The sequence below is a fragment of the Sciurus vulgaris genome, assembly GCF_902686455.1.
Source record: "Sciurus vulgaris genome assembly, chromosome: 2".
Taxonomy (NCBI): Eukaryota; Metazoa; Chordata; class Mammalia; order Rodentia; family Sciuridae; genus Sciurus; species Sciurus vulgaris.
This window is the reverse complement of record NC_136462.1, coordinates 168,574,270-168,601,299: the sequence shown is the minus strand read 5'-3', so window position 1 is coordinate 168,601,299 and position 27,030 is coordinate 168,574,270. Positions and strand designations below refer to the sequence as shown.

The window sequence follows — 27,030 nt, the reverse complement described above, 5'->3', positions numbered from 1 at the left end:
TTATTCAAAAGAGCAAAAAATTGGATCAAGACAAAGAATGGGTGGGAGAGGGTGAATGGGGCAAGGTAAGTTCCTCCCAGTTTCTGGAATCATCGTGACTTGTGGACACACTGTCTTGTGTCCTCCACTTGCTCACGGTTGCAGGGTGGGAATTTGTGGGGCCAGTTGTTTCTCTTTGCAACATTTAATACCTAGTGGTCTGTACAATACCTGGCAATAGGAGAAGCAAAGTGAAAGTTGCTTAGACTCCGCAAAAGCTAATAAAGAGTAATAATGCTGAAAAAGTATAATTCATTCTTAAAAATTGATAGGTAAGTCTACTTTTTCTGTTTTAATACAGGAATCATGTCAGAAGGGAGAGGACTCATGTCCTGAATTCATTGAAAATATTTTTCTATATCTTTAAAAATTCTAGCCTCCTTTTCCTTTGGGTGACCTTCATTTACTGACCTTTTAAATAGGGCTAGTCTCATACAGGATAATGAGACTATAATGATTTTTAAAATAATATTAAATAGGGACTAGGGCTGTGACTCAATGGTAGATCACTTGCCTGACACATGTGAGGCACTGGGTTCAATCCTCAGAACTACATAAAAATAAATAAATAAAATAAAGTTATTAAAAAATGTTTAAAAATAATATTAAATATAGAATAAATATCTAAAAACAGATCCAACTAAATTCAGAATTGTAAAATAAATCAGGAGCATTATGTAGAAAAACCTCTCTTTGTAGAAAATGCATGGTTATAAACAATATTACAGAGGAGGAATATTTAAAGTAGAGCAGATGGATTTGGGCAGGACTGTTATTGGCAACGCTACAAGCTGCTTACAGACAGATTAAAGGCATCTTAGAGAAGATGAGCTCTGTGTTGTTTTTCAACACCTAACTGTTCTATAAATGAGTGAGCGTTAAAACCAGAATGTGGTATCATTAAGAAACAAAAATGATTAAAATTTAGACAAGAATACACTCAACTAATTTGTTAGTTTAAACTTTCTAGTGTGCATCTCTGTGTCTATTCACTAGTGCAAAATACAGTTATTTAGCCTCTGTTTTATTTTAAACTTCTTAGGAGGTATAAACTAATGAAGAAAGAAGATACTATTCAACAAATGATGCGGAGAAAAAGGAGCTATTTGGGAAAATATCAAATAAGAGTTTTAGCTCTCTCCATGCATACACCAAGATAAAGTTAGCAGGTTTAAAAAGTGAAATTAAAAATGACTACTGAGAAAACCAGAAAAATTCAATTATTCTTGGAATTTGCAAAGATATCAAAAATTTTAAATTTAGGAAATCACAAATTTAAATCTAAGCATTGATAAGGCTTTGTAGAAAGCAGTTTGGGTTATATAGCTCAGATGTCCTTAAAGCTTTCATTTTTCTTGGCCTATAAATCTAGTCTCAGGAACCTATTATAAGGAAATAATCCAAGATGTAGATGAAGTTTTTGTATAAATATGTTTGTGGCAATCAAACTGAAAATTGCAAAAAGAAAGAAAAGAAAAAGGGAACAGAAATTTGATCTCCAACAACTATAAGTTCATATGATGGGACACAGTGCAATCTTCAAAAACAGCATTAGAGTAATGACTAATGGAAATTTTCATAATATGATTAATAACTAAAGAAACACAGAATAATTTACATTAGTTTGATCCTAACTTAAAAATAAATTTAGGTGTACACTATGTACACACAGGATTCTCAGTAGCATGGTGGTTTGTCAATCCTGACTACATATTAAAATCACCTGGAGAGTTTGAAAATAGATTGCTCCGTGATATCCCTTCTCAGAGATTCTGATTGAATTGATCTAGGGTGTCATCTGAGCATTGGAACTTTTTAAAGCTCCCCAGGAGGGTTTTATTTGCCCCTTCATGTTGGAGAACAATAGCATTTTTAAAAAACTTTTCTCCACTAAGTGCATTAGGAGAAAGCATGAATAGCCAGGCCCTTTGCCCACAAGATCAAGTCCAAAGTGATTTAAGCCCACTCCACATTAATGATAGTGAATGACAGAGTGAGTTACTGGAGAAGTCAAGTTTATACACTGGAGTAGTTCCAGTCACATTGGTTACTTAAGCGAATGGAGGTTTGGGTAAAAGCTAATTGTGTAAATCAGTCTTCCATTCCCATCAACGTCCACAATCTCCTCAGAGACACTTCATCATCATTTGGAGCTCTTCTCCCATCAGCTGGGACTCCTGACACTTTTCCAAGGCATTTTTTGTGTCCCCACTCTCTGTGTCAAGTACTTAATGATCTGAAACATGCTAGAGTTTAAGCTAGGAGCTTGGCTTTTTAAAGCAACTCTGCAGTGAATTGATTACTAGAGCAAATAGTTTTCCAGTGAGTCTATTAGCTCAACTGCTTATGCAGGTTGGTGAGGAGTGCATTTGTGTGGAGTGAGATTATGTTTGTAGGTCTTGGTTTCTTCAAGAGGAGACACAGCAGAAATGTTATCTAAGGCAAAAATAAAACTGTCTCCATCAAAGATGAAAATTATGAAGTCCAAGGTGAATGTCCACATTGCTTGTTGTGAAATTTTCAGATTAATCTAAGAATAATTAGATTGGTGTTTTTATTTCCTCACTTCCATGGAAGCAGAATTTGCAAGTGAAACAGAATTTTCCAGATCCTTCCTGGGAGCTTGCTGACTTGGGAAATGTCTTCCTTGTTTTCAACCACAGTGAATCCTTAAATACTGAGGAGCAGGTGGTTTTTTCTTCTGGCTCAGTAAACCTTTTCCCAAAAGAATGAAAGGGTAGAAAGAGTTGGGTCCAACGAAGTCTTTATCTCTAAAGAAAAACAAGATAATAGTCTGTGGAAGAAATAAATACTGAGGAACTATATTAAAGGATTTGCCCCAGTTAAAGCCCAATTTCCACTGCTACAAAGAACCCACTGTTTTGAGGGGACCTGGGCTTGTGACGTCCTCATCATGCTTGCATTTTGGCTTCCTTCATGGAGTCAGAGACCCAGGTTTGGAAGAGAATTTACATATCCCTTGATCCAGTGTTTCATTCCATAAATGAGTTGTGTCCACCAAACTCCACCAGCTTTTTAGCCTTTCCCTGATTATTGCCAAGAATGGGGGACTCATTTCTTCCAATTCCTCCAATGTAGACTTTGGGAAGATCCCTTAGAAAATTCTTTTTCTGGTCCAAATTTGTCTTTCTATGACTTTCTCCCAATGTCCATGTTTGGTTCCTTGGAGTCTGTTGCTAATTATTTGTGCCATTTGGGGAATTCTCAGGAATCATTTTAGTAGATGTAGTTAAAGTAGGTGAGGTTCATAGGTCTCCTCTTTCATGAACATAAGCCTTGGGATGGAGTCTTCCCTTAATTTAAATGTTTGTTAGAAAGCAGTCACAATCCTGGTTGAAAATGTGTTCTATGAACACAATGAAGTCCTAGTATATTAGTCAGTTTTCTATTGCTATCACAAATGCCTGAGATAATAAACTTTGGAAGAGAGAAGTTTTATTTTGGCTCATAGTTTTGAGTCTCTGGTCCATAATCTATTGGCCCCATTGCTTTTGGGCCTGTGATGAAACTGTGCATCATCACATGGCAGAAAAGGAAGGAAAAGAAAGAGAAGGGGACCAGGTTCCCACAGTCTCCTTCAAGGCCACACCTTCTGTGATCTAAAGACTTCCCACTATCCCATCTCTTAAAATTTCAGCCACTGCCCCCCAGTAGCAGTGGGGACCAGGCCTTTCACACATGGGCCTTTAGAAGACATTCCTGATCCAAACTGTAGCACCAGCTTTCTGTTCTTTGGGACATTCCAATAAGCATTGTGCATAAAAGTTCAGAAGACATGTTTGGGTAACCCTAAGATGGTGGCTGGCATTGAGCTAAGAGGTGGCGCATAATTAATGTTAACACGGCGTGATCTACCTTTTCTTAATTAGTTAATGTCTCCTTTGTGCTAGTGGTCAACAGATATTCCTCATTCTTTCTTGATTGGTACCGAGGGGCGTGCTTCAATTGTGCTAATCCCAAACTGATTGGCTGCATTAGGTATATAAGACACACCTATAGGAAGCACCACGGATAACTGGATAAACAACGGTTAAGCACCACCTCTGAGTGATGGCAGAACACAGGTTGCAGATTGCAGAATGGAGAAGTAAAGCCACACCTCTAAATAGCAGAGTGAAGGACGCAGGATGCAGGATGCACCTTTAAGAAGCAGCAGAATTAAGAAGATATAAATCTCTGAAAGTGTAGTCTCTCTCTCTTAAACAAAGTCTCTTTCTCTCTTATGCAAAGCCTCTCTCTCTCTCTCTCTCTCCTCTCAAAGACTTTTTTCCTCTGTAAGCTAGGGAACAAGTGAACAAGCAAGAAAGCAGCACACTAAAGAGAAAGATAGTAGAAGTAGTTCATTTCCAGTCCACCTCCGATAAATACCCGCGCAATTGTTGCTGCAGGCGGTAACAATATCTGCGGGACTGTTGCTGCAGGCGGCGACATAAAAGGCTTATAAGGCAGACACAATATTCCAGAGGCAGGATTCTGATGAACTTGCAGTCAGATAAGAGGAGTGTTTCTCAAAGTGTGGTCCCTGAACCAGTAGCATAACATAACCTAAGAATGTTAGCATGCAAATTATTGGGCCCTGCCCCAGAATCACTTGCTATATCAGCAATCTGATGCAGATTTACAGGCCCTCCAGGTGAAAAACAGTGGGCAAGAGAATCCCCTAACCATGACAGAATAAGGAAATAAGATTAAGCCTTAGGTTAATGAAATAGCTCTAAACTCACTACACATACACACACATACACACCTGTTTATATTCAATAGGATATTACTACCTAAAAGTATTTCTAGCCAATTCACATATTTTGAACACTCACAAAAAGTCACCTTAAAATTCATTATGTTAATTAGAAACCTTTCAATAGATCATAAAGGAAATTGAAGCCCTTCGAGGAGCTGTCTCAGGAATATGGGCTCCTTGTAAGAATTTTTCAACTACTAACTATCCATCCTAGAAGTGTGTCTTCCTGATTAGGGTCCCCTCGATGTTTACCAACCACCTCCAGGGTACATATTAAAAGAATTTTAAATTAAATTACAAAAAATTTAATAGTTCACCTAGAACAACTCAAAGATCTATTCCTTGTGGTAACTATTGAGTCATGCTCTGCCTTCTTTCTTCCCTTATTCCATCAATCTTCTTCATTATAATATGATTTCAAAATCATCCTCATTCCCCTTTTATCTTTGATGGAAATCACTTGTTCGGTGGGCTGCCTGTTCCCCAGGTAAATGTACTTGCCCGTGCTTAGAGCCCTCAAATGTTCTACTGCTATGCCCTGGGCCACAACACCCTAAGTCTTGCTCAAACCCAGACTCCCCATTTTCCAAGCTTCCTTTGCATATCTTTGTATTCTCCATGTGGGTAGAACATGTAGAAATGTAGGCAAGAATGTGGGGTGCATGACCCTACCCCACATGTGTAGTAATCAATTCCCGAATATAAAACATCCATCCTGATGATTTACCAAATGGGTTTAGGAGATGATAGATGAAGTCTGTCTTTTAAATTTTAATAATTGTTTATCTAGTTTCATGTATATTAATAAAACGTCATGAGCACATAAAACCCCTGATTTTATAGATATTACTACTTAGAATGAGCCTACATTTGAAAGGTAAGTCCATTAAACCCAATGTCTCAAAAAATGAAGTAAATTAAATAATATTGTATACATTTATGCCTAAGTTGTGAAGAAGGCCCAAGAAACTCAGGCTTTGGATAAATCATTCCCAAGGATAGCATATTCAGGATATGTCAGCCCTGGATATGGGAGATTTCTTCACCAGAAGTCCCTTTTCTAGGAAAATGGAGACATGTTGATCAGCATTATTTACCTGCCATGCTGCTCATCTTGTCTTCAAAAGGAAGTAGAAAATAACAGAAAATTCCAAAATTCAATTAGCAACACAAACACTAATGAATTTTATAAATTCCATATAGCTATAATGTTTCCTTTTCATTCAGGAAAAAATATTCAATATTAATACCAGTTACCCACCAGAAAAGATCTAAACCAGCAGAAAAAAAAGAGTTATAGCTTGGCTAGTAGAAGGATGACATATGACAAATAGTGACAGCTGTGTGTGACTGCGTGACGGTGCATGCCTGTAATCCCAGCTTTCCAGAAGCCGAAGCAGGAAGATCACGAGTTCAAGGGCAGCCTTGGCAAATTTGAGGCCAGGTTGGGAAATACGATAGAATTCTTTCTCAAAATAAAACACATTTTTAAAGGGGTTTGGGGTTGTTGCTCAGTAGTAGAGTCCTTGCCTAGCACAAGATTCTGGGTTCAATTCCCAGCATCAAAAAAGAAAAAAAAAAGATTGCTTCAAAATAGCAGTAGGAAATATTTTTATACATTTTGAAAACATTCTCAATGAGCACAGGCAGGTCTCTTCCTTTCTAGAGCTTTCTGGAGTTTGCTCTTTCAAGGATACTTTTTAAGCCAGGCATGGTGGCACAGGCCTGTAATCCCAGCAGGTTGGGAGGCTGAGGCAGGAGGATCAAGAATTCAAAGCCAGCCTCAGCAATAGGGAGGCATTAAGTTGCTCAATGACACCCTGTCTCTAAATAAAAGACAAAATAGGGCTGGGGGTGTATCTCAGTGTTCAAGTGCCCCGAGTTCAATCCCTGGTACCCCTCCCCATAAAGGATACTTTTTAATAGAAGCCCTAGACTGAGCAATAAGAGGTTCAGGTTCCAGATATCTCTACAGTTTCAAACAAATTATTTCTTTTCTTTGAGCTTCCCTTCCTCCTATGAAGAATGAAGCTCTGATAATCCTCAAGTTCTAGCCATTCCAGGGTATTTAGGATGTGGTGTCTTCAAATTTAAGTAAGGCCAACCAGGATTTACCATATTCTTTGTCATGGCTACAAAATACAAGGATTTTTCTTTTCTTTTTCCACTTTTCTTCTCAATGCTATGATTTATTGATTCCTTCAAGCATCTGATACCTCATCATACTAACAATATAACTTACTGGAAGTTGTCTTAGATTGACATCCTCAGACTTAGGCACTTAAAAGGATTTATGCACAAGTGATTTATTAAGGAAGTGTTCTTAGGAGAATCCAGAATGAGTGGGAGAAGCGAGGCAGAGGAGGAGGGGATGAAGCCAAACAAAGGAGTCATTGCAGACAAGGGTCCCAACCTTGGTGAGATTCTGAGATAGTCTTTGGAATGAATGTGTACTACACCCTGCACTGTGTCTCACCTTGAAGCAAAAGAGCTAGGCTTTTGTACTCCCATACCAGTTCATTCTTAACTGTGGGCCTGCCCCAGCGTGAACATGAACTACCAGGTACTTGCAGCTTTCAGTGGTCAGGTAAAGCAGGTTTAGGGTAATCTTAACAAAGAAGGCCACAGACACAGAAATGGGAGGATGGTGACAAAGAACCAGTTAGGGGGCTGATCACAGCACCAACAACATCTACTACAAAAGACAAAACTGTGAGTGAGTTTGAATACGTAGAGCTTCTTTCGACTGTTGATTTGGTCATATGACCACAGAAATAGTTTAATTTTTCATAAGAATGGGAAGTTTTTCTGTTGGGTTTGGAGTCTCTCTATTCATGCATCCATCAGTGGAATCATTTTATGTAGGATGTAAAAAGACTTATTTTTATTGCAGCCAAATGGTAGTCCTATCGCCTGCCTTCAAGGAACAGAGCCATGTACCTCAGAATACAAACGTTTCCTCTGGTTCTCTTCTAGGCAAGGTGGAGAGTCTTGAGAATAAAAGGCTTCCTGCTTAGAGTTCATAGAACCATCCTTCCAAAGTAGTCATCATTTCACTTCAGTTACTGCCAGATGAGGCTGCACTAAAAGCAGCATTCAATAAATACTGTTTAAATGGATGAACCAATTGTTGTGGTTTGCTTTGACTATAAAAATCAGGACAAATGAGACAGGGTTCAGTTCCATCCCTCACTCCCTCCTGGTCAGTTAGTCCACTCTGCTTTGGCACCCAAATAAATAATCAGGAACTGTTGCATAATACAAACCACAACGCTAAATCCCCATTTAGCCACATTTGGAAAACAGACAAAAGAAACACTGGCATTTTTGAAAAAGAGAGATTTAGGCATAATCAGTGCTGGTGGTGGCTGGCTGCCCTGTTGCAATCAAAAAATGCCAATGTTGGATGCATTTAAATGCCAGGCCACCCAAGACCCAGCACCTTAAAGAACAGAACCCAAGCCAAAGCTACCTGTCATCTCTGCTTTTCTTAATCCTGTGCTATCCCAGGAAAGGGCTCGTCAGAAAAGCCTGACTTCCCTTCCCTTCTCAGAAAAAAACAGTTGAGGACTTCATCTATTTATATCCATTTATACAGCACAGATTCCCATGTCGGAATGGTGTGGGGTGGGATGATCTGGAAGATAAATAAGCCAACCAAGAAAGGAATTGGGCTTCTAATGATGCTCAGTGACTGCCCTCAGAGACTGTAAGGGAGAAGCTGATATTTTCATGCACTGGTTGAAGTACCTGTCACTTGAAATGGTTCTTTAGTCAAATTCTCCTATATGAAAAGTATTCATAGGGCTGGGGACATAGCTCAGTTGGTAGAGTGCTTGCCTCATATGCATAAGGTCCTGGGTTCAAAGATCAGCAAGAAATGTATTTGTGATGTTTAATCTAACATACTATGTCATCATGTTGAAAAGAACATACTAAGGAGAAAAAGAGGCCACCACTACACACCCAGAGGCCCTCAGCTAAATGCTGGGGAACCACACACTTATGTTTCTAGATGGTTTTATCATAGAGTTACCAAAATATCTCATTGGATACTTTTCAAAGATCGTCAGCCCTAAGTCATGCTACTCATGGATTCCCAGTTCCCGGGAACATAAGAAGAACCTATTGTTGAAAATGCAAATTCTAGCTGTACCTTCACAGATCTCTCTCCACAGGTGGTATAACTGGAAATCTGAATTTTTAACAGGCAACAGAAAAAGGCTTGGAGGCAAGGAGATCTCAGACTGTACTACTAAAAATCCTGCTGTGAACAGTTATGATTTATCCATTACTAAATTATTTGTATAAAATGGATGCTAGACAGTAAATCAATTCATTCAAGAGCCAATGTATTTCTCATATTTGAAATGTAATCTTTTGATTTAACTAAGAAATTGATTATGACCGTATTGCTCAGTATGAAAGAGAAGTAGTTTGAATTTCATGCACAAAAATGTTCAAAATACAGTATCAGAGAGCCAAGGCCAGGCCACACTTTTAAAAATTTACAGTCATGGCCATTTCGGGAGCCAGGAGATAAGGATTTAGTTGTGTGATAAGAGTGCTTGCCTAGCATATGTGAGTCCCTGGGTTCAATCCCCACTACCAAAAAGAAAGAAAGAAAGGGTCGCTTTTAATGATAGATATATAAACAGGACCTTGCTACATGTTATTTGGCAAAAGTACTCTTTGCTTGATTCTTAGTTTAGCATTAAGACATGAACTTCATTGTTTTCTGAGGAATAATAAATTATCAGAACCACATACAGTCTCTTACATTCAAACTCCACTGTTTTCTTCCTCTGTTGTAAACAAAATTTTTATCTTCCATAGACTGTTTTTGGAGAAAATAGGAAGTATCAGGTGTGTGTGTGTGTGTGTGTGTGTGTGTGTGTGTGTGTGTTTTCCTGAAAACCATCTTTGCTTAACTTTCTGAGTGAAAGAATTTATCTCATGGATTATTAGCCTGTTTTTCTACCCTGAGAGGACAGGCACTACTGTGAGACTCATGGCTCCATAAGTTTTCAGTCCACTTGGGAAGCAAATGATAATGGAGGTCTGCAGAAGTTGTTTACTGAAGAAATTAAAATAATGATGCCCTGATTTGGTTGTTATGCATTGTATACATGTATATCAGCTATACCCATAAATATATACAATTATTATATGCCAATTAAAAACAAATCAGTAAAATTAAATAAAAATGATGCACAGTGCTAGGGTGGAAACACAGGTAGAGAGGTGGATGGAAATAACAACTGAAAATTTAAACTCTACAGGAGTAAATAACATCCTATATTTCCAAACCTATAGAAAACAGCCATAATAACACCTAGAGGACAACTTACAGGAGTAATTATACTACACCCAAAACAAGAAGAATGAAAGATAAATGATCCACTTGTCAATTTGAAAAAATATAAAAAGAAAAACATAACAATACATCTTGGGAAGAAAGGAGAAATAACATAAAAATAAAGACAAAAAAATTAGAGATAAAGAACATAATAGAGATGACAATTAATATTTAAAGCTAAGTATATGGACTCAGATAACACGTGTCAAATCACTCTGCATTATTTTCCAACATGTGAATGAAACTAAAAATAAATAATCTGCAGTTTTTAACTGACAGACAAAATATCCACACAACTCACTTTGAGAATAAATATTCTTTGGAAAAAACCTTAGTAGTTCAAACTTGCGATCTTAAAGTTAGCTTAGTGTCAGCAGTTACCTGTAAGCCTCATTTCCTCATCTACAAAGTGGTCATGACAATAATATACACATCCTGTGTCATTTTAAGTTTTGTATAAGGTTATATATAAGAAAAGCACTTAAAGCAGTGTCTAGAAAAGAGTATGCCTTCATAAATGTTAGTTAATGTGATTTTTATTAATATGTAAGAAGGGCTGTCTGACTTGGTTTATAAAGTTCCTTCATTCTTCTTTGTTATATTCATTCATTCTTTTGTTTTCATGAACTTTTGAAATTGAAGGTACACTTCCTCAGAAAGCAGGTAGAGTCTCTACTCTAGAAAAAGGAGCTTCATTTAAATGATTACCTGTAGGTTTCAGTTCTCTGTTATTCAGGCAATAGGTGTTGACTTACATAGATTTGTTGATTTAGTTTATTAATTAAAAAAGGAAACATAGAAGGAAATAAAGTGACACTCAAGATACACCCTCCTTATACCTTCCCTAAGATGTTCTTGCCCTATGGTGCTTGGATTAATAGAATGTTCCAAGTAGGATGGTCCCTATCCATCTTGTATATCAAAAAAGACTCACACATCACTATCCAAACTCACCTTGTCTTTCTGGGCCCAACCTCATATTTGATTTCAGGCTCTGTAATGAGAAGCAGTTTTACCCAAAGAAAATTCATTTTCAATATTTTTACTCTACACATCATTTCTTATTTTAAAATGTGTTCTGAGAAACACCACAAGAAGTTCCATAACAAGGAGATCATACAAGAAAAATAAAAACAACAACCTTTCGCTCTGTTGATAGGAAATGTGTGATGCTCCAGTGATATTAAAGATTGATAAGGAGGTTTAAGGATGTCTGTTTAGCTCTTGCTTTTTTTGTTGTTGTTGTTGGAGATCCGCAAATATTTTTTGCATAGAGCCAGGTAGTAAATATTTTCAGCTTTGTGGGCCATATGATTGCTGTCATGGCAACATGAAAGGAGCCATTGATAGAGGGTAAGCAAAGGAATGAGTGTATGCTCCTGCTCCACTCAAACGTTATTTACAGACCCTGATATTTGGGTTACATATGGTGTTCACCTGTTACAAAGCTTCTTAATCTCTGATTATTCTTTAACTGTTTAAAAAGATAGAAACCATCCTCAGTTCAAGTCCAATATAAAAATAGGAAGCAAACTAGATTTGACCCATAGGTCCTAATTGCCCCAAAGCCCTGGGTTTATTTAGGCCACTGTTTCCCTGCTCTTTATACCTATGGAATCAACTCCTGACCCCACTTAGTGATACTTCTTAACATTCCAGGGGAGATTAAATGATTCAAGGTTGGTGAGCTTTGTGTCGCTGTGACCAAAATACTTGACCAGAACAATTTTAGAAGGAAAGAAAGTTTACTTTGGCACACAGTTTCAGAGGTTTGGTTCATTGTAGGCCAACTCCATTGCAAGATAAGGCCAAACACAAGGCAGAAGGGCATGGCAAAGGGCAGCCGCTTAGCTCATGGTGACCAGGAAGTGGAGAGAGAAATGGGAAAGGACCCCAAGGAAGATGCACCCTTCCAGGGCACTCCCTCAGTGACCCACCTCCTCTAGTCACACCCCACCTGCCTACAGTTAATCCCATTCAAACTAGGATGGACTGATTAGATTACAGCTCTCACAATCATTTCACCTCTAAATATTCCTGCATTAACACAGGAGCTTTTGGGGGGCACCATAACAGTGTGCTGTAAATCAGAGCTGCTCTAAATATAGTCCGTGAACCAACAGCATCGACATCACCTGGACACTTATTAGAAACACAGAAACTGAGGTCAAATCAGAATCCTTAAGGTGGAACCCCAGAGTCTGCCTTAACAATTTTTCTGATGGTTCTGATGCTTTTGGAGTTTTAGAATTATAGTCCTAAACTGTAACTTGAAAAGTGCTGATTCGGGAACATTTAAGAAAATATTGTCAGAATATAGTGTTCATTCAGTCACTCATTTAACAAGTCAATTAACAGGAATGAACAGTTACTAAGAGCCAGACTCTTCACTATGCACTGGTGATTTGAGATAATCAATGAGATTCTGTTGGGCTTTTAATGGACTGGGACATTATCTTACATCAGAGCTCCAGGCAATTGTTTCCAGTGGCTCTGCTTCCTGTCTCCCTCGCTTACCAAGCAGGTTTTGCTGGTTGGGACCACACCACCAACTCAGTCCACACATGGGATGGTCGTTTAACATGGTAATAGGCACAAAGTGTCCCCTGTCACCCTGATATCAACCGTCCTTTCATTATTAACATTCTTTCAGCTGCTGAAGTGATGTTAATGAGAACTGTCATGCTTGCCTCTTAGAATGCTAACAAGCATGGGTTGGGGTTATAGGGACAACTTATCAAGCACCAGCAATAAACATCCCAACAGACGATTTGGAGGTGTGCTCAGTGCCCACTCTCAGACTTATCACATTAGGAGGGCAGACGTTACTTTTTAGCTTTGAAATACCGTGTGTTTGAGATCTTTTAGATTCATCAAATCACGGATAGAATCCTACATTTTAGAGTGAGACAAAGGTGTGGGAGCTCCTGGGGGTACATGAAAGTGAAGCAAACAAGGGTGTGTATGGTATACACCACATGTCTTCTCTGCCAACCTGCCACCTGCCCATCAGCCAGACCCAGACAGGTTGCCATCAGCGTGGAGCCAGGGGACCCTACAGCTGTTCTTCTCATGCTAAGAATAGCAACTTTGAGAGGAGATTGCCAAGGAAACACATGAGACTTGAGTGTGAGTGTGTGTGTGTGTGTGTGTGTGTGTGTATGTATGTGTGTGTGCCTGCGTATGTATGTGTGAAGAGAGCAAAGAAGAGAGAACAGAATGCACAAATATCCATAGCAAATAAACCCAGAAGGGTGGGCGATGGCAGTAGGCCTACAGGTCTAAAAGTATGTGGACCCTTTCTAATAAACTGGCTTATTAAAAGGAAAGATCAAGTGCTGGACTAGGCTGAAGGAGGATGTTCCCTCAAGACACTGAGCAGCAAATCATAAGGATGGAGAACAGGGCCAGAAGGTGCTTTTGTTTGTCTCCATGTGGTAATCCTGGGAGAGGTACTGCTTGGAGACTGGAGACGCCACACTCTGGTGGTTTCCCTGGTTTCAGGCTTCTAGGGTGCTCAGCACCACAGCAACATGCCTCCTGCTCAGCCATTAGGAAAGTAAAGCTAATTAACAGACTGCATTTGTTCCACTCTCAGCAAAGGGCACGGTGTTATCCTGAATAAGTAAGACTTTCTGAATATTAAACCCCCACATCCTTACAAAGATGATCAGAACTTCGTATAATTTATTCCCTTCAACAAGCCTATGAGATTGGGATTGTTTGCCCTGTTGAGGAAACTTAAGACTCAGAGAGGGTGATGAACTTGCCTACAGTCACCCAGCTTCTGAGTGCCAGAGCCAATGGTCCAACTCGGTCTTTTAAGTAACAAAGCCCCTATTCACTTCACTGAACTCTGATTCATAATCTACCCAATGGTCCACCATTTTATTCTGGAGGCTAGATCTTCCATCACTCAGAGACACTGAAATTTTACTTCCGCTCAGCTTAAGGTTCAAGAGTGACTTGGAATAAATTCTTTCCCATTTCTTTCTTTTAGGTTCCTAATTTTAGAGACCTGCATTTAAGTAAAATACAAAGCACTTACAACTCTATCTCATATTATGAGCATACATTCTGGTGGCCAGGAGAAGCACTTGAAAATTAGCAGGCTCATGATATGATGCCCCATCAATTTTTTAACTGATTCTCCATAAAACTAACATGATCTTGCTAACTTGTTTTTAATGCTGGTAATAGAACGTATCCCTGAAACTTCTTTTCTTCTTGTTTTGCTATGATTTTTGTATTTGACACTTTGTCCAAGAATCACACGATAGAAAAGAACTGTGAAATCTATTATCTCCAAATAAGTTTCACTTTAGGATTCCTCTAGTCTAACAACACGAAGTAGCAAGACCTGCTTCACGAGAGTGAAAAATGTGAAAAGATTATAATATCTTGTACTAAATTAAAATTCCAGAATTCAATCTTAGAAGTGGAGAAATCAGTAGAATAGTGAAACTGGAAAATGGATTGCCAAGTCCCCCACCCCCAGAATTATCTTAAAGACCAGCCCCTGTGAGTTTGGGTTTCCTTGCCTCTCAGTGAGTATATTTCTGATATTCTGACAAAGAGTTTTTACTTTATTTTTGCATAAAGTTATTCTCATACAAATAATAGTAGCATGGTAATGCCCCAAGGCCCCAGATCTAATTTCTTCTCCAGCTTTAGTTTTCAATAGGGCAAACACAAATGTGCTTTTTAGTTAGGAAGTCATGCAAATATGCAAAGCTCCTATTCCATGGTAAGTGTCTTCAAGCCTTCAACCAGCTGCTATAACAAAACAAAATAAAACCCTCACATGTCCAGTGATGCAGCATAAGAGAAGTGTCTTGTTCACCTATATAAGAGCTTAGGTGTTCTGTTCATCTGTCAACTTTCCTTCCCTACAGGAATTTGGAGAACCCGAGTTCCCTCTGTCTCGTGTTCAGTTGTTCTCTGGGGTTCAGTTTTTGCTGGCAGAAGAGAGGGGGAGTGAACTGCCCTAGTCTGACAGGGACATACTTCACTTCCACTACAATCCATGCACCATCTCTAGCCACATGACACCATCTTCTTGCAATGAGGACTGGAAGTGTAATTCTTGACTAGACAACCATTTCCCCAAGGCCATGCTCGTCCATGCAAGAGGGAGGACAAATTCCAATACACAGTTGACCATCTCTGCCACAAGAGAAGAGCCCATGCCTTCAACAACTGTGCTTCCTTGGGCGCTTTATCCCCATCCCTCTGATGGCGATATATGGGTACATAACTTCTTAAGACCTGTTGTGCCTCTAGGGCCACCCATGGAACCAGGTATGTCCCCTAGTGCCATTACTGTCAAGCCAAATTATCTGATTTCCTTCTTTCACTTCTGTTTTTCCCAGTTAGACTCTAGTTCCATGAAGATAGTGAATCTGCCTGTCTTGTTCATCACCATATCCCTAGTACCTAACACTGTTCTGCCATATTGTGGGGATTCAACAAATACTTGAGTAGGAGGATGGGAGAAGGAAAAGATGGAAGGAGAGAAGTTTGCTCTTAGAGGGATCTCAGTCCTTCTGACTGTAATTTTCACCATATGGAATTTCAAAAGAGTAGCCAAGAAATGAGCTGGTCACATTTTAGGGCCTAGGATCCATTCCTCTTTGGAATGATAATGTCTCACCCACACACAAACCCTCTTGACAACCTCTGTAACAATTGAAAGAGATTTACAAAAAAATATTTCTCTTTTAAATGCCTCTAAATGCAAAGAAATACTATTTAACAATAAAAGGTAGTCATTATTGATACATGCTATAATCTGGATGAATCTCAAAATAATTATGATAGCATATAATTATATAGTATATTCTATGTGTTTTATTTTATATGAAATTCTAGGAAGTACAGACTACAGGAAGTAGAATGGCAGTTTTGTGGACACAGGAATGGAATGGGGTAGGGAGCAGTGGGTGGATAGGATTACAATGAGTACAGGGAAAACAGGGAGTGATAGCTATGCTCATTTTCTTGATGTGGTCATAATTGCCTGGGTTTATATATATGCCAAAACTTCTTAATCATGCACTTCAAAATATGTGGGATTCACTGTATGCCAATTATTTATCAATAAATCTGTTACAATAAAAATAAATAAATGTGACATTGAAAGTGTTGCAATCCAGAAACACACCCCTCCACCCCAATCATTCCCAACCCTTACATGGTTTGTGTCATTGAAGACATATCATATGCAGACAGGTACCTATTGCCATGGTAGAATTGGCAAGCATGCATTCATGGTACCTACTGGAGAAACTGGCATAATTCTGTTGACCACCCCCCCAGAGAGTGTGATGTGCCTTCCATCTCAGAAGATGACTGAGACAAGTCTTCTAAGAATGAGAGCCACTTAGATCTTTGCCCACATCTGCTCATACTTCTGCAAGCTCTCATATTTTCAAATCTGCTTCTCCCCAGGTTCCACAGACAAACCCATCACTGACCGCCCCCCCCAACCCAGGCGCCCAGCCACTCCTCACCGCTACCATGGCTGAAGACGCAGACATGCGCAATGAACTGGAGGAGATGCAGCGGAGGGCTGACCAGTTGGCTGATGAGGTGAGGAATAGACACCTGGGAGGGGGCGCAAAAGATAGGGGGAAAAGCTTCCTCTACTAATTTTTTTTAAATGATGTCAATTTCCTCTATACCCAAGGCCTTTGCTGACTGAAATGGGTTGATTATAAAACTTATATACTAATTGATGTCTAGGCCCTAATTTTCAGTTTATAGTAATGTTAAGAAGTCAAAGTCCTCTAAGAAAAGTGATGTCTATGGGTATCTTGCAGGCACTGGTGTGCTGGACTTGGCTTAATTCTGAGAACTGGTGGTTAGGAATTTTCCAGTTGGTTGCTCAACACAGAGCTATTATATAATTATATAATCTAAGAGTTATTAAGATTATGTTAAAATCAAAGGTAATAAACACTCAAAACTCATCACTTCCTAATTATTTTACCACATTTTACTACTATTGACATCTACTGTATCTTGAGATGGAATTCTGTAGGATGGTGTGTTACTGTGGATCCTCCCAGCTTTGTGTTCAGTACTATCACATTGTAGCTAGAAATCAGACAGGGCAAGAATAATTATACCAAAAAATCTACAAACATTAAAAATCCTGGCTTGATTTGTTGTGTTGTTAATTACTTAGAGTTAAGAAAGTGGAGAAAATGTTAATAATGCCGATTAAACTTAAAAGTTTGTTTATTAAAAATGAGGGAAATCATACAGTATTTGAAAACTATGATTCTCTTCAGCAAGGACATCACTTTATTGACCAATGAGTAAAGTTCCAACATACATTTTCAATGTTTCATTTTCCTCTTACTCATGAACATAGATGAAAATATCCAACCAACATTCATGTTAGGACCACACTAGTTCATGACATAGTTAGCTAAAGTTACAAGAGTTCCAAAACCAACAAAATCTTTCTGAGAGGATTGATTATCTATATAAAATTTATAATGTGACCAAATTATATTGTTATATTGTGTGCACATAGAATATGTAACATGGAATCCCACTATTATGTATAACTACAATGCACCAATAAAACTATGGGAAAAAAAGAGATGTACAATAGCATTGCATATTTTATTGTCTGCAAATTCTGTGCTAGTCATCCTTTATATTAGCAGAATAATAAATTTGAATACATGCATACATATTCATATATTTTATCCAGAGAGGTACTACTTCAAAGAGCAACCTACTTGTCTCTTCTAAGAAAGTTAACATCCTTCAGGTTCCTGCAGAATCTTGTCCAAAATAAGTCTGTCACTTAAAAGCAGGGCTTAGAGAAATCACACTGGTTCTTGAATTCTGGTAACGTTAAAGAAAACGTTAAGAAAAAAGGGCAACACTGTGCCTGAGGGACAAGCACTGAGCTCAGACTTTCCATTGCATTTTTTCTTATCTAAGAATAAAGATAATTATTATAGCTGTCTCCTATAGGCTAGTTATTTCAAACATGCTTGATTTTTTTCACCCTAAGGCGACAGCTTAATTTGTATTGATAACAACTTCCAATTGTGTTTCTAGGAGCTTTCTAAGAAACTTGATGCTATATTCATCTCAATTCATGAAAAATTATGTTTGTGTTTAAAATTCAATATTCCTAGCCCAGGGAGGCCAAATTAGTCCTCTGAGTATTTGAGATAATTTTTCATGCATCCTGAGCATGCAAAATTATCTTTTCCAGATTACTTTGTCTTTGATATCAAGATCGGCTTCATATGGCTTTGATTTTATGAAGATTAAGCTTTCATGTAATTGCTTTAGGGAATCTGATCATGTAGAAAGCCCGATAGGAAAGAGATTGAAAATGGAAAGACATTTTTTGTGTTTTAGTTGCAAATATAAAATAATATGTGACAGGGACCCTTTTGTATTTCTCAAGTGAAGAAAATATTTCTGACTTTTCAAGATCTCTAGTTCCTACACTTACACGGTGTTTACATTTTTTTTGTTGTTTTTTTTTTTTTTCTGTCTTAGTCGCTGGAAAGCACCCGTCGTATGCTGCAACTGGTGGAAGAGGTAAGGAGTGACTGTATTTTAAAATAAAGAAACTAATCCCTATGTAGACATGTTCTTTTCCTAGCCCCTACTGACATTCTCTTGGCCATGATCCTATTGATATCAGGGTTAATACAGCCTACCAGGAAACCACATAATGCGATATTCAAGTTGTCAAATTACCATCAAGGTGAATTCATCCTCCCTCCCAACCCAGCCCACCTTTATAGTCTAGGATGCAGCGAAATATAGTATTTCCAAGCTAATGCTCCCAAGAAATCAGAAAAGATTGAAGTCACTATAAGCAAATCAGAACAATTTTTTAAGGAATGATCTACATCAGAATCTTCATTTGTAATGATTTTGATGCTTATACATCACTTCTAATCTTGAAATTCTGTTCTGACTTTAGTGATACTTATGACTTTTAAAATATGTATCTATAGAGGTATATCATTTTCAGAAACTGCTATATTTAGAGTCAGGCACTAAAATCTATGAAAAAATAAGAAAAATTTTAACAAAGAGAAAAATCAAGGCCAATAATATAAATATAAAAGCTCTTTTATATTCCTGACTCTGGATTGTACATCCATTTGCGAGACATAGTTAATGAATCCCAAACTATTTTTAAATGGGTAAAATAGGGCAGATAGCAATAATGGAATCAAAAGGGCATTTGTAATAAACCTCACTCATTCCAATTTGGTAGAGCAGCAGTCAACCAGGAAGAATAAATGGATTAATTGAACTTGCCCATTGGGAGAGATGAAGCGGGAAAAGAATGAGTTGGACTATATTTATCTTAACCTAATAAAACAAGCCTAATAGTTTTTATTCAGCGAGATGCTGTTTCAGCTGTGCTTTGAATGCAGCTGCTTATCAATGTATAAATTCATGTGTGATTATCGTTTTTAAAGATCTTGAGCTTTCTGTAGCAGAATGATTAAATGAGCCTATCCACCTCATTCTATTGTCAATTGCATGTGCAATGACATAAAGGGAAAAAAGATAAATTTTACAAAGACTAAAAGGAAAGGCGACTGCCTCTCACGCTAGTGTTGACGTCCTCCCTTATTTCTGTTGCTCCAGATTCTCACCTAGGGAAGATGTAAATTGCCACAGCAGGAATGGGGAGAAGGTGGCATGATGAGCTCCCCCAAATTAAAAAATAAAATCTGTTATTTCAAAAATGACTATTTGAGCCTGCAATGTAGCACAAATTACCCACTCCCAGAAAGGCAGCCCAGCAAGGGAAAGCAGCCTTCCATCTCTAAATGAGAAATGTTTCTATACTGTGTTCTGGGAACCCTGTTCATGCAGAAATACTTGAGTAGCAAGAAGGAGACAGATATTCTAAATCTAGGAATACTGGCAAGTGTCTCAATATGGCTTTATTCTCCCCCACCTTCTCATTAGCAAAGAATGAAAGGAGGACACATTAATAACATTCCTACATGGGCTCTGACGTGAACCTGCATAGTGCCCTGAAGTTCACTGACATAATTATCTTATTGTATACTATTACACTATCATCATAATATACTGTTTGACCTTGGACCACAGCCTCCAGTCTTATTTCTCATTTTTGTTTTTGCATATGCACAGGTGATGTGCATTTCTAAATACCTAATTTGCCTGCCTGTGCAGTGTTGAAATGCTGCCCAGATGGTGAAAAGTGGTGGAGCAAGTGCCACCAACTTGAACTGACCCCTCATCCTTCAGAATCTTAGGGACATGAACACTTCTTTCTCTTATCATCTCAAATTGCAAGCAGTGTCAGCTAGTCTCAAAAAATCAGTGTCTGCTCTAAATTATTCTAAGAAACAAACAACAAAAAAAAGAATCTCCAAAGCTCTATTGATTGAAGTAGGATTCTCAAATTATATGTTTTTGTTTCTCCCAAAGTGTTTCTCGATCAAGCATGAAGTTGCATCTTAGAACAAGGAGCAAAACAGATGGAAGCAATCTCCTACCTCTAATAAATAAGAGGAGGCTATTAGACTTTCCATCCTTAGGAAATTGTGAGCAAGACATTATTAGAATTGATTGATTTGCTCTTACTTCCTCCTGGGTTATTTTATATTTATGGTCCAAAACCCCTCATATCTAGGGCATTGGCTATTCAGATGATATTCTGCTTTTCAATCAAAAAAGGAAATTCTCTTTAAAGAGAATCAGCATTAAATATTCATCAAGGGCAGAAATAATTTGGAAAATCTGAGCTTTGAAATACCATGATCCCAAAGTTCATCAGTGCTATATAATTTGAATCGAACTCCTTATTGAAATTCAGTCTCAAAGACAGGAAAGGTTACTAAAATTGTGAAACCTCCCTAGGGCAAACAATTCCACTTTCAGTGGAATATACAACTTTGCACCATCCCTAATAGACTCCAGGGTATAGCATCGTGGCAGGTGGGGACAAGCTTTTTAATAGAAGCCATCAGCATTTCAAGGATGATATAAAGTTACCCAGAGATCCATGGAGAAGTTCAGAAAAGCTGAATGCTGTAGACAGGCAAAAAGGTTAAAAATCCTATAGCACCTGGTTCCAAGCCTGCACTTGGGAACTCGCATTTGCTGGATACATTTCAATGAATATTTATTGAATGCCTAGCTCTGCTGATAGGAGGGAAGGTAAATATTGATATCTTTCAGGGAAACAGAGGCAAATAACTCTCCAAATGCAAGGTCATACCTGCCTGGAAAGCACAAAAGCGGAAATATTTGACTCTAGTAGGAGAATCATGAAGGTATTCTCAAGGAGAGACATTTGACTCTGGGTCCCAAATAAAGTTAACTCTGCTAATGCTAAGTGCAGGAAATGAAGGCTACATATTAATGCCTTGGGCTATGAAAACTAGGCCCAGGAAAAGCCACACTGCTTTAGGGCAAGCAGATTCGAAGGCACCACACAGCTTCCGTGGAGTAATTATTGAATGTTTCATGAATGTTTTAGCATCTTTTCTTTTTATAACAACTGATCTTTCAGGACACTCTGGCCATGAGAAGGGAATAAGCATTCTAAAAGCTGTGCTTCTGTTATGCCAGACTGTGTTAGAAGACATCCAGGTTGGACAGTTATTTTCAAATAAGCAGATATGGGATCTTTTGGGACTCCAGAGAGTCCCTGGAGTATCTCAGCTTTAGGTCAAATATATTGGGCTTTGGGGATAGCATTTTAAAAATGACAAAAGGAAGATTTGGAAGTGTTCTATAAACATTGTCTTAGTTCATCTGTAAAAATAAATAATAAAAACAGCGAAATAAAAATATAGAAATAATTTTTTAAAAAAGAAAATCCTTTCTAACTCCAACTTCCCCCATTTTTATGTAGGCTATTTTCCCAGCAATCTCAGAAACCAAGAACTGAGCTAAGGTAAAAATAGAGCCACCTCTTCTCACTCCTAGCTATTAAAACCAAATATTCTTTAAGGAATAAGAGAAAGTAATATTCTGTCTCCCTGAAGTATTGCCCCCGTCCCTGCTTTAGTCTCTAAGTTTAGTTTTTTAAAAGAACACCCAGTTATTTTGATTGAAGTCATCAGCAAAACAGTGGAACCAAATGTAAGTTCTAACATTTACTGAGAACCTACAATGTGTCAGGTCTGGATCACTATCATTATTTAACATGTACGATCTAATTTAATCTTTGTAGCCACATTTTTTACTACTTCACCCCCATTTTACCATGAAGGAATGTGAGGTATAGAGTTAAGTAATTTGCTCAAGACACACAGTTATAAATAGTAGAAATAGATTTAAAACCCAGGACTATCTGATTCCGGAACACTTAATTTCCCTTCCACCAGCACCTCCTACTGTATTTATTTTTTCTTTGGAAATTCCACAATGGGCAGAAAGGATCTAATGAAACAGAGCAACTCATTCTTAATGGATTGAGATTCTGCTCAAATTAAATCCTGCATTTTAATGTATTCCTTCCTGAACTTAGCACAGCCTCCCATTGAGTTGAACTAACTTTTAGAGGGCTTTGCCTTCTGTTGTTCATTTTATCTTCCTAAAGACTGTGGGAAGTAAGGGAGCTTTTACTGTCCCCATTTAACTGCTGGGAAAGTGGGGACACTGAACAGTTGACTTGCAAAGACAGGTCTAGAATTTAGAATTTCTGACTCTCTGATTGATTCCATTTCTGCTCACCAACTGAGAAGCACAGTTGAGAAGCCATGCATTTGTCTTCCCTTTGCCTTTAGTACCTGGGCGGAGTAGAGGTCAAGAAAACATTTATGGAACAGAGAAATGAATGAGTAAATAAACAAAATAATGAATGAATTAAACAGTAAATGAACGGAGGAGGCTGAGTGCAATGGCACACGCCTCTAATCCAAGCTACTTGGGAGGCTGAGACAGAGGATTGCAAGTTCAAGGTCAGCCTTAGCTTGCTAAATAAATATAAAAGGAAAAGGACTGAGAGTGTAGCTTATTGGTAGAATACCCTTGGGTTCAATCCCCTGTACCACAAAACAAGCAAGTGAGTAAATAAACAAATGGAGGAATGAATAAGCAAGGAACCAAATGAACCAACCAACCATCCACACAGTCTTACTGCATCTCGCCCTGATCTTCAGTAGAGAAAAATACCTGATAGGTCACAGAACTCTTCCAGTCTCGCAGCTGCTTGTGGATGAGCTAAGAGCATACCCCAGCTTTCCTAATCTCAGATCAATGCTCTCTGCTCCTGTTCTACCAAATCGGAGAGACTTTCAACACTCTTGCTTCTTCAAATTAGTTCTATGAATCATTCTAGTGCAGAAACACTCAGCACCATATTAAACAAATGTGAAATAATACTTGCAGGGCTCCATATAAAATAAATGGCTCTAACAGACTATTAAAATGTGTGAATAGATAAGGACTGATCTGACCACATTAAAATCACTAAACTTTTTCCCACCTACCGTCACCAGTAGAATGGAGCAGACACCTCAGGCGAGCCTTGATTGTGTCCTCAAGGAGAAAATGTTCTCTGAGATGCCTCTGTCCTCAACAGAACCTTCACTGCCACATCCGTATGCCTAAGGAAGCCATCTGCTTTTTGTAATTTTGTCTCATAAGCAATGGCTATAATATGCAGAAAAGGGGCAAAGAAGTCATTAAAATTCAGGCTGTTATAGACAGAAGTTCCTTTATAACACATTTAAGGAAAAGACTGAAATGTCTTTCATATTTTGGAATCTTGCTACTCAGTATGTGTCCAGCTTGTTAGAAATGCAGAATGTCAGACTCCATCCCAGGGCTACTGAATCAGAATCTGAATTTTAACAAGACAATTCATGTTCAGGGGATCCATGTGCATGTTCAAGTTTGAGAAGTAGTGGTCTAGAAGCTTCTGATGGTAGAAGGTAATGATGATATATTTAGTTGGCCTATATATTACTCTATAGATACATTTTATGAATGTATTTATTTTATGAAGACTTCCTGTCATGCTAACTATACATCAAGCTCCATTCTAGCACCTTCCACATTTTAATTTATTGAATTCACATAAGAATTCAGTGAGGTATAAACTCATTATTGCTGTATTACAAATGAGAGAACTGAGGCACAGTATAGTTAGGATACTTGTCCAAAGTCCTGCATCTAGGAAATGAATCACCAGGATTCAAGCCCAGAATCTGATCCAGAATCTGTGCTCTCAGTGACTCTCCTGAGTCACCCTGGGTCATCACTCTCCCTACAACACCCTGACTTGGCCACAAGAGCCTGTCAAAATGTGCTCAAAAACAACATAGGTTTTCATGACCTGGGGCGTTAACTGCACACATTCTCTAAAATGATGAGTTTATAATGGCTCACAGTGATTATTTTCAGTGTTTTGTTTGACTTTTGAGAAGCACAACTGGAACTTAATTTTCAGCCCCCACTAACATCTCTCTTTCTTTCTTAGTTCTCAAGTAAGTCAATTTATTCTGTGGGTTTCCATGAGCTTTCCTTGAAAAACCAATTAATCCAAACTGTAGGCAATGCCATTTTATATTCATTAAGTCACCCTATAAAATGGAAAGTCTTTACTTAAATGGTTAGAATTCCTAGAAACAGTGATCCCTAAGTATGAGCAATGCATGTATCTTTGTTCCTTCTCCCCTGCCCACTAACTCCCACTCCCCTTATCTCAATAATGCAGGTGGTGTTGGTTTCTTTGGTTAATAAGGAATGAGAGAAGTGCCTTTTAAAGACTTCTTCTTAACAAAGGAACTGCAGTAAGCTTGGACAGGAGTTTTTTCCCCACACAATATCATGTGCAGAATTTTAGATTTTAGAATAAAGAGCCCTTATTTCTGATCTTGTTCCCTTTTCTAAATCTTGCAGAACTTCTCTCCAGAGAAAAAAATAGGCGAATTAGTTTCCTTCTGAGCTGTGTTTCTGTGTTTATGAAGCCACACTCTCCTCGAATAAACCTATACATCTCACCCTCTAAGATTCTTATGCACCTTCCCCCTGGCCAGAGGAGAAAATTCTGGATTTTGAATCTAGAATTTTGAAAAAATCTAGAGGATTTTGAAAGATTTGCTTTCTGTGGTTGGTGTTAGGACAACCATAGGTGTTTTTATTTTTCAGGCATAAAATTACATTATAATTTCAAGTATGTGTATTCCAATACATTCTTCATGTGTTGGACGCCCCCTCCTGAACTCTACCTGTGGTGATTATGCCACACCCCTCCTTCTGCCCCTGGGATCACTGGTAAAGCAAGTCCACAGGGTACACATTCCTTTGAGTCCCTCCCCTTCCCCTAATGTTCTCACCATATTTCCTGGCTTTTTTCTTTGATCCTTCTTCATTTTCCATTTCTAGGGCTAATTGTCCCCTTACTGATATCTCTTTCTCTCTTTTCTCTCTCTAACTCCTTTTCAACTTTGCTACCATTATTGGAATGTAGAGTAAAGATGCTGGTATCAGGACTTTGGTTATGTTGGATGAACAAGGAGGTAAGTTCAGATTTCTTCAGTAAGAACAATTCCTCATTTAAATAAAGTGTGTTTTTTTGTAATTCTTGTGCATCCACAGGAAGCTATTTGGGCACCTGTTACACACATATATGAGTCTGAGGGTTCTAGAATTTTCATCTTGCTAATTTTTCTTCTCTGTTGAAAATATTGGTAAATGTGTAAAATTGCTGATATGTTCCTCATGACTGAATGAATGATACTATTTGTTTATATCTGTTGGAGTAACAGAATCCTGATGGGAAAAGCCATGTGTTTGTATTTTTTAAAGAATAGTATTTTGAACAGTGTAAGAATTCTTTTATTCTCTTTATCCTCAATCTTTTCCATAAATTTGGATTCCTTCAAATATTACCTAGATAGGATGAAGATATAATATATCATATTGTCTACTTCTTTTAACCATCCTAATTCAGTGTCTGGCAGTTTTGATTTTCAGGTCACTATGGAGAGTCCTCAAATAACTAGAAGGTATTTTTAACAGGATATGAATAAAGGGGAATGATCTGGAAAATAGAAAATTAAACCAATTGAAATATTTGGTCTATTTTCTTATCATCATTTAAATACACTCTATTTTATTTTGTCTCAAAATAGTTTAACCTTTATGCTGTAGACTTATCTCAAAAATGAGAAAATCTTTTATATATATTATGTATTATACACACACACACACACACACACACACATATATAGAAGTCTTTTTTTTTTTTTTTTTTCTCCAAAGATCATTAAATACTAGATGGGAACAAAAACTAAATAATGAATGAAAAGGACCAAATCTCATTTAAAGAAAATTAGAGTTGCACATTTGAAAACATTACTTCTATGCAACAATTTGTCATTACTACATCAAGTTCACACTCACACCCCAGCAACAGCAGATCTATTAACTGCCAAATGAATTGGTTTCAAGCCACAGCAGCTGACATTTCATGTCCATGGTAAGAGGAGAAAAGGTTTCATGACCTTGTACTGTTTAAAACAAAACAACAACAAAAATATTTCCTTGATTTTTTTTATAGATCACTACCTTTTATTCTTAAGAATAAGAAGTAATGTTTTAAACAAAATGGAAAACATATAACAACATTGAACTAAAATATGTGATTATTTAAACAAATAATACACAACCTGAGGAAATTTGGTTAGGGCTCAATCATTTTTATATGTTCATGGAAGTCACATTATATACATATTAGAGAACAGAGATTAGGGGCTCTTCTCTTTGAACATTTGGCCTGTTTTTAAACTCATGATGGAAATGCTACAAACAATGAAACTCAGGAAGCCAGCATTTTAGTGTGGCATATCTATACTCTAAGGTGGCACCTAAAATG

The 27,030-nt window shown here is 37.9% G+C and overlaps 1 protein-coding gene across 2 annotated transcripts in view; it reads left to right on the top strand.

Moving 5' to 3' along the window:
• Window positions 1-27,030, top strand: part of SNAP25 (synaptosome associated protein 25) — an 85,608-nt gene that overhangs the window by 37,579 nt on the left and 20,999 nt on the right. For both annotated transcript variants that reach the window (XM_079126864.1, XM_079126863.1), the window contains 3 exons: window positions 16,611-16,751; window positions 18,696-18,737; window positions 25,624-25,672. In XM_079126864.1, the coding sequence (XP_078982990.1) occupies window positions 16,680-16,751; window positions 18,696-18,737; window positions 25,624-25,672 (163 nt within the window). In that variant the 5' untranslated portion in view covers window positions 16,611-16,679. The remainder of the gene's footprint in view (window positions 1-16,610; window positions 16,752-18,695; window positions 18,738-25,623; window positions 25,673-27,030) is intronic.